Below are 11,781 nucleotides of genomic sequence, written 5' to 3' on the forward strand. Positions count from 1 at the left end.
ACAAGGATCTCAATGTCTTAAATACAGTATATTGATAATGGGTTGAGTGCAGAGGACTCTTGTATTTGACTATATGTATTTTGTGGTCACACCCTCATTGCACCCCCGCCTAATGGTTTTAAAAATGAGTGGTGAGCACAACTTTCCCTTGTTTGTTGTTATAGAGATGTGGTATATTACACTGACTGAAGTTACTGTACCAGCCCAGAGGCTCAGGCTTCTGCAGCCCTGATTCAGCCATTTACATTTGTACACAATACTCTCCTACACCATCTTGTGTCAGTGACTCTGCACACGCTCAGTGTGATCTGCGTTAATGCTGAGAAGCTAAGCTTAGGGGTTGTGTGGGGAATGAACACAGTAAAGTCACATCCACCACACAAGCTCATACTATGGGGCAATTTTTATTAAATATCTTCCTTTTCTGCCGTGTAAAGTGAATTTGATTCAATTAACAGCCTTGCCTGATGAATGTCCAGCCTAATGTATTTACTTAGTTCTCTTTTAAATTAAACAGTAAATTGTTATTTGACCTCTTTCTCCTCAGCTCAAAATACCCAAGTTTAGGAGCCATGGCAACAAAAACAATTATTAAGCCCCGCCCAATCAGGTTCCCGCCTATTATCCGGAAGCAGAGAGCGGCCACTAGCGCGGCACCCGGAAATGTATAGTTATGCGCCAATCAGCGCTCGGCCCGCGTGAGCCAATGACGTGCAGACCTGCCTTTCGCGGGGAATAGATGCAGTCGCGCCAGATTGTTCCAGTCAGTGAGACGTGTTACTGTCATGAGGAAGGTGCGTGCCGGGGATTGAAGTAGGAAGCGCTAGTATGTGTAGGTTTTTGTTTGTAGAATATTGTGGGTGAGCCAGTGACCGAATCACCCCCATTATCCTGAGCGTGGCTTGTTTACTGCACTTCTCTGAGCAGCCGCTAGGGGTTCCTGCCGCCATTACTCGGAACCGGAACAGGTTCTGAGGGGAATTTAGTTTTTTAATTCCAGTTGGAGATAAAGTGTCTGTGTGTGTGTAGGCTGCACATAAATCCTACTCCAAAAAGGGCTCATCTCATTTCTTCACGGGGAGCCTGCGGGTCTTCCCATGTTGTCTGACGGGTCGGGTCTCGCTTCAGTATTTTCTGCATTTTACTGCCAACGGGAACTAAAGGGGCGGAGCTGCGCCGTAAAAGGGGCGGAGATGAGGATGGAAAGGGCAAGTACAGATCAGACATCTCCCTGAGCACCTACTTCTTCTTATTACTGGCCCCTGTATAACTGCAACAGTTTGCCTCCTGCACCTCACTGAACAGAAATAAATACTGGTTTAAACATCCCAATGCTGATTAGGCCCATACAATTGTCCCGCTCTACTGTCTGCTCTATTTACCTACATGTAACCAATCTATTCACCTTTGCCCGACTGACCCTGCCTTTCCTAACTCTCCATGACGTCACTTGTGTCCCAATGCATTCCATTCCAGAGACTTTCAGGTGACGTGATCACGTGATTCACAAGAGTGCCTGCCCTTCCTTCTGCAGAGGACCCCAAAAAAGTACTTAGGACGCCTGATTAAGGCAACGATGCAATTGCCTGTAAAATTCGTCACGCTGAACTCCCAGCGAAAGTTATGTAACGATGCAGTGCTGATGAAAAAGGCTCTAGTTGGTGACAGGGTTCACTGCACCGTTTTAGAATAATCCTCCAAACGTAGTTTGATTTTGAATCAGGCAGTGAATAAGCAGACCCGGAAGCCTCTGCGCTTGGATGTAGTGACTGGGTAGAGAAGAAGCCAGAGCAGGAAGAATCAGGCTACCAGCGGGCCCAGTACAGTACACGGACAGCTTGCTTTCCCATCTCCCCATCATGCCGCTCTTCAGCGCCAATCCCTTTGATCAGGCCTTTTCTTAATGGCATTACAAATTACCGACAGCTACATTGCTGGTAAATTTGTATTACCGGCCCTGGCAGATGTTTTACCGGCTAGGCCGGTAAAATACCAGCCGGGTGGCAACCCTACTTAAACACTCACCTCTTTCCTCACCAGCACTCACATTTCCCACACTTTGTACAAATACCTGCATAAATACCTGCAGTCTAATATTAAAGGGGTTGTTCACCTTTAAATGAACTGTTAGTATGATGTAGAGAGGGATATTCTGAGACAATTTGCAATCGGTTTTTATTATTTGTGGTCTTTGACTTATTTAGCTTTTTATTCAGCAGCTCTCCAGTTTGTAATTTCAGCAGTCTGGTTGCTATGGTCCAAATTCCCCTAGCGACCATGCATTGATTTGAATAAGAGACTGGAATATGAATAGGAGAGGCCTGAATAGAAAGATGAGTAATAAAAAGAAGCAATAACAATACATTTGTAGCCTTGCTGAGTGTTTTTGATGAGCTCAGTCCATTTGAAAGTTGGAAGAAGGTAAATAAATTCAAAAACTATAAATTAAACAAAAAGAAGGCCATTTGAAAAGTTGCTTAGAATTGGCGATTCTATGACATACTAAAAGTTAACTTAAAGTCAGACACCCCTTTAAAAGGAAAGGCAATGTTTCTACTGAGTAAGGATAGCATGGGACTGGAGCTTCTGATTCAAGGCCTCCAGCTACACCTCCCCCCACATACCTTGTTCTCTTCTTGTGGAGCGATCAGGGTGGGAGGTCAGAGAGCAGCACTCCAAGTCTCTGCCAGGGAGCAGGTCTGGGTCGGCAGGGTCCATTGTTTTTTTTTCTGGTGTCCTGCCGGCCCAGTCCGACCCCAGTAAGGCTTTGATGGCTGAGGTTGAGGTGGGCGTTAAAAACCACTAAAAGAGGCCTTGCACAGTAACCAACCCATTGGCTCGCATGCTGAATGTAGGGATATGGTATGAAGTCTTCTACACAGTATGGCTGCCTTTCATTTGCTGACTTGTTTTTCCTTATGTCTGCCTTACAGCTACCGTACATTTGAAGCCTTGGACACAGCACCAGAGGGCTCCTTTCCCTATCTGTTCTTCTATGTGCACCTCCAGTCCTGACTACAGAGTGGGTATGTGTTACTACATCCCCTAATCTCAATAAACACCAGGACTACATGGAAGTGTGATCAGCTTGCCACATCCTGAAACAGATGGAGATGGACAGCAACAAAACACCACAGCCCGGGATGGAATTAAAAGTTTCTGCCACAATAGCTCACTCCCAGGAGTATGCAGGGCTTGATAAGTCTGGTGAAAATGTATTGTGTCTGTCCGAGTCTGTGGCTGACGTTTCTCAGTCCGATGCCGACATCTCACAGACTGTTGCTGATGTCTCTCAGTCTGTTGCAGCAGAGCTCACTTTACAAGGGGGAACTGCAGAACTAGCTTTGCCTCAAGTTTCTGAAGTAAATGAGGACAACCCTCTGGATCTTCATAACTTAAAAGTAAACACTGGTCCACTTCCAGGTCTTGTTGATCTGCAGAGCAATGTTAATAACTTACAGCAGGAGCAACAAAGGTCACCACCTCCTTCTAATGTGAGGGATTCTGGCGCACTGTCAGAAGCATTACAGGCGGGAGCACAGGGTCTTTCTCCTTCCAGGAATAGAAATATTGTGCGATTATGTTGGACAGGGGATGCGGATCATCCTCTAGACAGGGAACGGGCGCTCAGCCTCTTGTTCAACTCGATGGGCTTTCAATCAGAAGACATATTCGCCGTTTCTTGTGTGCCTGGCTCCAAGTTTGATGTCAATTTTCAAGTGGCAGAATCTCTACTTAAGTTCTGGTCTCTGTACAAAAGAGAGCGTACCACCGATATGTGGAGATCTGTGCAAGCCAGACCTGTGTCTAGTTCACAAGTTAAAACAGTCACAATAGCATTTAAACATGAAATGATACGTCGGAAAGACGTTCTTAGTTGGCTCCAGCAGCACTGCACTGTCCTCAGCCCGGTGAGACGTGTGAGGGATATAGAGCAATTTTGGACTGGGGAATGGAGAGCGCAAGTGAAGTTGAATGTGGTGAACAATGTCCTGCAGCACCTGCCCATTACGTTTTTTATATGGAATGAGAGAGGAGTCGTTTCTTATTCTGGGCAGCCCCGTATCTGTTATGTATGTGAATCTACAGAGCATTTTGCCAGTGACTGCCCCATAGAGAAACAGCGCAGGGAAGCGGATTTAAACCTCTATCGGATGGAGGATGATGATGATGATGATTACTATACACAGTATAATGGCTGTGGTGCAGAGACTGCGTCCTGCAGACAGTCTGTTGGCATCAGGCTTTAGACCTCTAATTTCCAAAGTTGGCTGTGGGATCACTACAGGCAGCACAGCAAAACCAATGGGCAAAAGACCATCAATAATTTGAAATCTAGAGAGTAGAAGTTGTGGCTCCCTCTTATTGCATCTCTTTCTTTAGTTTCTTCTCCATAATTAAGCATGGTCTTCATTAGCCAGCCTCCGTCATCAGTCCATCAATCGAGTGGGACTTCCCTTTGTTTCAGAAGCTTTGAGCTTTGACAGATATTGATATTGACAGTGAATTCCCCTTTCCTCCACGCTCAACAGCAGAAAGCAAGCTCTGCATGGAGAAGTATTAGATTTGTGCTGAGCTTAAAAACATTTTCATCTCCAGTATCCGTTCCTGCCATTTGTTTAGACGTCATCAGCCGATCAGCACAGGTATCTCTTTACCTATAGGCTTATTGCAGTCATTGTACCCACATGGCCCTTGTCAGCGTCTTGGGTGTCATTAAGGGAATGTATCAAGAGAGAGATGTGGGGCTGACACATATTCAGGCCATTAGTGCTTTTGTTAGATTCCAGACCCCACACAGATACAGTAATTGTAGCAGCACATATCAGGAGCAGGGATGTCATCCAAGTTAGTAGATACCAGGCACCCTATGTGTTTATGCTTCAAAGCCAATACCATTCTGAGAAGGGTCAGGTTATGCCTATACATTTTTATGTTGCAAGACAGAAAGTGCTTTCAGCTAATGCTGGTTTTGCACCGTTAATTTTTATTATAAGGCATATTTTGGAATAAAAGTTCAATATGTGATGCTGTACTACAACTTTCAACATCCCCCAAACACCAAGGGGGTTTATATTTGATTTTTTCTACCCTCCTCTAATTGTGATGCTTTGATTTTGACATGTTCATTGTGAGTAATGGCTTACATTCTGTATAACATCTTGTCTATACAGAGGAAATAATCGCAGCACAGGCTCAAGTCTCTTCCCTGCTAAGGATTTGATCAGGCACAAACGGTTTAGCTAGAAGGCTGGGAGTCACAAATACTTCTCTTTTATTAAGCGATATTTAGTCAAATATATAAGGACGGGGTTTTGTTGTAGATGCTGATTTATCTCTGTATAATTTTGAGATTAATGAACAGACTTTCTTCTGTTAGGAAGTCGCTAGTTCTAGATGGTGAAGCTTAATTAATAAACAGAGTTAATGTTCATGTTGTTTGTGTGGATGTTCTGTAACTGGCAAATGCATAAGGATGTGCTTTTGACATTTGATTTATTAAACCCCTCCCATAATAATCTTTCTCACGTAATTAGATATGCAAGAGTATGCACCATTGACAACCATTAACAAGCAGCACTGTCAATTATCTTGCTGTTATATAACATCGGGAAAAAACATGTAGTTCTGGCTCTACAGGGGGTGGATATAGCGCTGTGTTTAGGGCTAATGTATGGTTTGCTTCCAGTAATGATGGGATAAGCACAGAACAGGGAGCCAACTGCAGACAGAACAAACGGCATTCTAATTGGAGGAGCTTCTTGTATTAGTCATATGAAAAAGTTTGGGAACCCTTGCCATGCAGATGTTCTTTGTGCAAATTGTGCTGAATTGTAGAGCAAGATGTTCTTGCAGGTCTTTGGAGGTGATCTTTGGGTTGTCTGTAACCATTCTCCCAATCCTCCGCATATGCCGCTCCTGTATTTTTCTTGGCCTGTCAGACCTGGGTTTTACAGCAACTGTGCCTGTGGCCTTCCATTTCCTGATTACATTCCTTACAGTTGAAACTGATAGTTTAAACCTCTGAGATAGCTTTTTGTAGCCTTCCCCTAAACCATGATACTGAACAATCTTTGTTTTCAGATCTTTTGAGAGTTGCTTTGAGGATCCCATGCTGTCACTTTTCAGAGGAGAGTCAAACAGAAGCAAAACTTGCAATTGGTCACCTTAAATACCTTTTCTCGTGATTGGACACACCTGTCTATGAAGTTCAAGGCTTAATGAGCTAATCCAACCAATTTGTTGTTGCCAGTAATCAGTTTTGAGAAGTTACATGCATTCAAATCGCCCAAATTTTTGCACAGCCAGTTTTTCACATTCTATTTAATTTCATACAACCGAATACTGCTTCACTAAAAATCTTTGTTCAGAAAACACCCCAGTACTCAGATGTTCCTGGGAAATGAAATACATACCACTGTTATCTTTTTTGTTGAAAGTGGAATAAAGTATTATACAGGCTGAGAGGGGTTCCCAAACTTTCTCATATGACTAAGTGAGAATATATACTCCAACACTATTTGGATATGCCATGGTGCGGCAAACAAAGAAGAAAGGTTACATTTAATATAGAGGGGGAGCTGGTTACATGATAAAACAGGAAGCACTGTTCAGATTTTTTTTCTGGACTTTAATATGGCAGTGGGTGCCAATGAGAGAACCTCCTGTTGATAATTCAGTCAATATCCTCAGAATGAATCGCAGTGAATAGTAAACGTTTCCATTGTGACTTATAAATAGGGAATATACTGGCGTATATAGTGCAAAGGCTGGGGAGGAGAGCAGCTCTGACCTTATGGTGGGCCAGTTTTGATCTTTTCCCCCTGCCTATATAAATGATAGAATCCAACATTTTTCATTGTGGAGGTTGAAATAACTATATGGGTAAATAGTACAAAAAATATATATATATTTTAAGTAGCTGTCTGTCTGTGATATCCCTAATGGACACATGAAGGGCAAGTACCCATAGAACTACACACACCTACCTACATCTACTTGCTTAACATGGGCAGATTTCTAGCCCTAAAAACACTATTTAATGAAACCAAGTTCACTATGGTCTCTTACTACACACCAAATGTGGGCCAATCAAAATGTTTTCAGGATCTGGCAGCTTTTCTTTCTAATTGGGTAGAAGGTAACTTAATGATGGGTGGCGATACAAATGCGATAGTAGATAAGTACTGGGACAGACAGTCATATACTCCACAGTCCGATACTACTCCATCGCTGTCAGTGACGGAAGGTAATAAAATACACAAACTTTGCTGTTCAATGGGGTGGTTGGAAATCTGGAGGGAACTACAACCCGGAGTAAAACAATTTACTCACTACTCGGCACCACATAAATTTCACGCTAGGATTGACCATATCTGGGTTTCTCAATCATTACTAACCCTCCCTCAAACCTCTATGATCTTAACTGTCCCGTGGTCAGACCATTCACCTGTGTCATACAAGATCACATTTCACAGAGCTCCCAAAACCTATACTAGATGGCGTTTAAACGAACTTTTGTTAAAATCGCCTAAACATGTTACACACATTGGAGATGCACTCAGGGAATATTTTTCTAATAACACGGGGACAGTCTCTTCATATGCTACATTATGGGAAGCCCACAAAACTGTCATAAGGGGACAACTGATCCAGTTAGTGGCACAAAGAAAGAAGCTTCAAACTGTGGAAATTGATAGATTAACTGAACAATTAGAAAACCTAATAACAGCCCAAAATGCCTCTCCTGATGAAGACCTCTCCAGGCAAATTCAAGAGGCCAGAACAGAACTAGACTTAGCGCTTACTTCTATAGCTCAAAAAGCAATGCAGTGGACCCAACAATATTTCTATTATCCTAATAAACCTAGCAGAATTTTTGCTAGGAGACTGAAAAATAGGCTGGATTACACCCCAATAACTTCTCTTAGAACTGCTTCCGGCCAGATCACAAATGCTTTACCAAAAATTCTTCACGAATTTCATGCTTTCTACAAACACCTTTACACTTCCCCAGCTCCCATTTTGCAGGCTTATCAAATTTTATAAAGAAGTACCGTTACCTAAACTACCGGAAACATATAAGTTACATATGGATCAAGAGATCACTGAAGAAGAGGTTAAATTAGCTATTGGAAACCTTAAGCTCCCAAAATCACCAGGACCAGATGGGTTCTCGGCCCTCTATTATAAAAAAAAAATTCTCATATCCTGAGCCCACACCTTACTAAAATGTTTAACCATTTGATAGAAGGTGACTCTTTCCCACAGAAACATTAACAGCAAATATCACACCTATCCCTAAACCAAGTACAGACCTTACGGACTGTAGGAATTATCGACCCATATCCATTTTAAACATTGATATCAAAATATTAGCTAAGGTTCTAGCAGAACGCTAAAATCAAATCTTACCCTCTATGATCCATAGAGATCAAGTAGGCTTTGTGCGGGAAAGGCAAGCAGCAGATGCTATCCGAAGACTTACGATATTGGTGGGCCAGGCCCACAGACTCAAAGTGGCTTCTATGCTGCTTTGTTGGATATCAAAAAGGCTTTTGATTCTGTCGCATGGCCCTACTACCTCTATCATACGCTACAAGAATGGGGTTTTGGTTCATCTTTTATCAAGTGGATTAGAGCACTTTACCATAACCCCCTAGGCAGAATAACAATAGGGCCGCACCCATCGGAGTCGTTTCCCATCAATAGAGGCACAAGACAGGGGTGCCCTCTATCCCCTTTACTGTTTGACCTTATGATTGAGCCTTTAGCTATCGCAATAAGGAATAATCCCAATATTCATGGGCTGAAAATAGGTCCTGACGAGCACATCCTTAGCCTATTTGCTGATGATGTCTCCACTTTAATATCACGCCTGCTAACGACATTACCTCACTTATATCAAACTTTACAAAAATGTGGGTCCCTCTCTGGACTAATGCTAAACCCTGAAAAAACGGAAGCTTTAAATATTAACCTAACCCCAGAACTAATCAAGCTATTAACAATACACTTTGAATTCTATTGGTGTAGAAAATATATGACAATATTGGGCATAAGGTTCACTACACCAAGTCCACTACCCTTACATATAAAAAACTACATTTCCTGGATGGGTAGGATGACAGCAGTGAAAATGACGCTTCTCCCTAAACTTTTTTTAATCTGTTTAGAGTACTCCCGGTTTATATTAAAGCAATGGACCTCAAACAGTTTGAGAAACATATCATGTCCTTCATTTGGAAAGCTAAGCCCCCAAGAATCAATGTAGCCACTCTACAAAGGAGGCCTCTAGAAGGTGGCCTGGTTCTCCCGAATTTAAGAAAATACTTCTTAGCAGCCCAGTTAGCTCAGATTCCTTTGCTCCATATCCAAAATCAGCCTCCATTGTGGGTGGAGCTGGAAAATCAGCTTACACACCCATACACTGCCGAAGCATTGATGTGGTCATCCCGGTCTGAGAGACCCTCACTATTAAGCCCATGTTTAGCACATACATTGGCTCTCTGGGACCAAAATGCCAAACTATTTGCCTTGACATCTTCACATACTCCAGTAGCGCCAATTATAGGTAATCCTCACTTTATTCCAGGGCTACAATTATCTTTTACATGGTGGATCTCCAAGAAATTAACTAGAGTATCCAGCCTTCTTTGTGTTAGAGGACCTTACACCCAGGCATATCTTGTAGAAACACACAACTTACCAGATGTTGAACTTTTTAGAGCAACCCAGTTGCTCCATTGGGCCAAGAAATGTTGGATGCAAAGAGACCCGGATGCAGTAGCTCAGACCTACTTTGAAAGATGGTGTATGAATGAGATCCCACCCCCTAAAGCAATATCACTTCTATATCGAAACATGGTATCAATGAAAGAGATTAATTATCTTCCGTGCATTAAGGCCTGGGAGAAGGAATTGGGGAAGAAGAATGGTATAGAACTTGGGATAATTTGAAACATAGTTCTGTCAATGTAATAATGACAGCAGCAGGATATAAGGTCCTTATGCGGTGGTACCTAACTCCAGTGAGATTGGCAAAAATCTATCAGTTACCAAATGATCATTGCTTTAGGGGCTGCAGTACAGCAGGGACAATGGGACATATATGGTGGTTCTGCCCGAGGGTAACACGATTTTGGATATCATCTAATTTATGCTGTACTACAAATAAATCTCTGCAAAAACCCATATGAGGCCTTACTGGGAGCTCCACCCAAAGGGGTTCCAAAATCATATAGAAATATATAAATCATATATTTTTGGCTGCGAGACAGACGATAGCAAAATCTTGGAAATCGTCCAGCATTAAGTTTACTGTGTTTAGAAATAAAATAGATTGGATTTGTATTAATGAGAAACTATCAGGAACTGCAACTGACAGGCTCCAGTTTGTCCAAAAGGTCTGGCAGCCATGGATAACATAGATTTGGAGACAGACCTACCTCACAGCTTCTTGCCATATAGTGTTTCTACCTACTGTCAGAATAACATAGTCAGTCATTTTAACATTCAGGCACGGAGCATATAATCTCGGTGGAAACAAGGCCTACAAGAGAATGGGTCTCGGCTTTCCTCAAAGCACCTCAAGGTTATCGTGGAGGCTGGGTGTGCTGTTTATCTGTATACATGGCAACGGGGGAAAGGTTATATCTCAGTAAGGCTTTGGCTAGTGAGCAGAACAAGGTTGATGGTTCCTGAGATCTCGCCAGATTTCTTGTTTCTTATTGCTGGGATTCGAGCCAAGGACCTTTGGGTTTTTGACTAAATACCTTAACCATTTGGCCAGACGAGCAGCCTTTAGGGTTGCTCGCTATATGTTACCTGGCCACTGCAGCCCCAACCCAACTGTAGTCTGATTGGCCTCTGCAGCCCCAGCCCAGCTGCTGCCATCTGATAAGTTGCAATCAGCCAATCAGGGCTGACTCTGCCCAATTTAAGGTCAGCCCTCCAAACATACCTTGCCAGAGCATTGTTTCCCAGACAAGCAGTGTGGCATTGTCCCTAGCTAAGGGTTCCAGATTTAGCCTCCTTGCCTTGTTCTGTCCTACCTTGAACCTTTCCTTCTTAACCTTCCTTGTTCTGTTCCTGTCTGGTCTTTCCCTCCCAGTTCTGCTCAAGTTCTACCTTTAACCTTGGCTTAACCTATTTCAACCTTGACCTGACCCCTGCCATACTTGTTCCTGATTTCTGCTTCCTGTTCTACCTTGTACCTTTCCCTGACTTCACCTTTTACGGACATTGCTTCTCCTGTTCCTGATTCTTGCTTCCTGGCCCTGCCTTGTACCTTGAACCACCTCATCTCACTCTGCCTCTTGCTATCCTGCTCTCCAGTCCTCTCCTGCTATCCGCTCCAGTCCTCTCCTGCTATCCACTCCAGTCTATCTCTGTCCTGAGTTTTCGCCCTCTTCATCCTGCCTAGTCCAGTCCTGATCTTCGCCCACTCCATCCTGTTCTACTCTGCACCTGTTCCAGTTTGACTCATCAACCTGTTCCTGCCTTCCCTTTTCGTGTTCCCTAGGCACACACAGCTCCTGCCTCAAGGACTCACCCTTTCTCCATCAGCCTCCACAGTGCCCCCTACCTAATCCTTGACACCCATGACCTAAAGCTCAAGGCTGTGCTGAGTCTGAAGGTTGTTGGGGTCTGCAGAAAGGACCACCTGTCACATGAACTCATCCTTTATAATGTTATGATTCCAAACCGGAGGAACAGACAGCAAATAAAAAGAACACTAGTTTGTTTATGAACACACCTACACAGAAATCAAATTAAAGG

At 43.1% G+C, this 11,781-nt stretch overlaps 1 protein-coding gene across 3 annotated transcripts; it reads left to right on the top strand.

The window, feature by feature from the left end:
- Positions 1-646: 646 nt before the first annotated feature.
- On the top strand, positions 647-5,432 carry LOC108707639 (zinc finger CCHC domain-containing protein 3-like). 3 transcript variants are annotated; one of them, XM_018245639.2, is made up of 2 exons: positions 647-794; positions 2,934-5,432. In XM_018245639.2, the coding sequence occupies exon 2, from the start codon at positions 3,108-3,110 to the stop codon at positions 4,248-4,250; it is 1,143 nt and encodes a 380-aa protein (XP_018101128.1). In that variant the 5' UTR covers positions 647-794; positions 2,934-3,107; the 3' UTR covers positions 4,251-5,432. The 3 variants fall into 3 exon arrangements, with proteins under 3 accessions (XP_018101128.1, XP_018101130.1, XP_018101129.1); XM_018245641.2 differs by having other exon boundaries at positions 671-826; XM_018245640.2 differs by having other exon boundaries at positions 678-832.
- Positions 5,433-11,781: the final 6,349 nt, after the last annotated feature.

The sequence above is a fragment of the Xenopus laevis genome, chromosome 2L, assembly GCF_017654675.1.
Source record: "Xenopus laevis strain J_2021 chromosome 2L, Xenopus_laevis_v10.1, whole genome shotgun sequence".
Taxonomy (NCBI): domain Eukaryota; kingdom Metazoa; phylum Chordata; class Amphibia; order Anura; family Pipidae; genus Xenopus; species Xenopus laevis.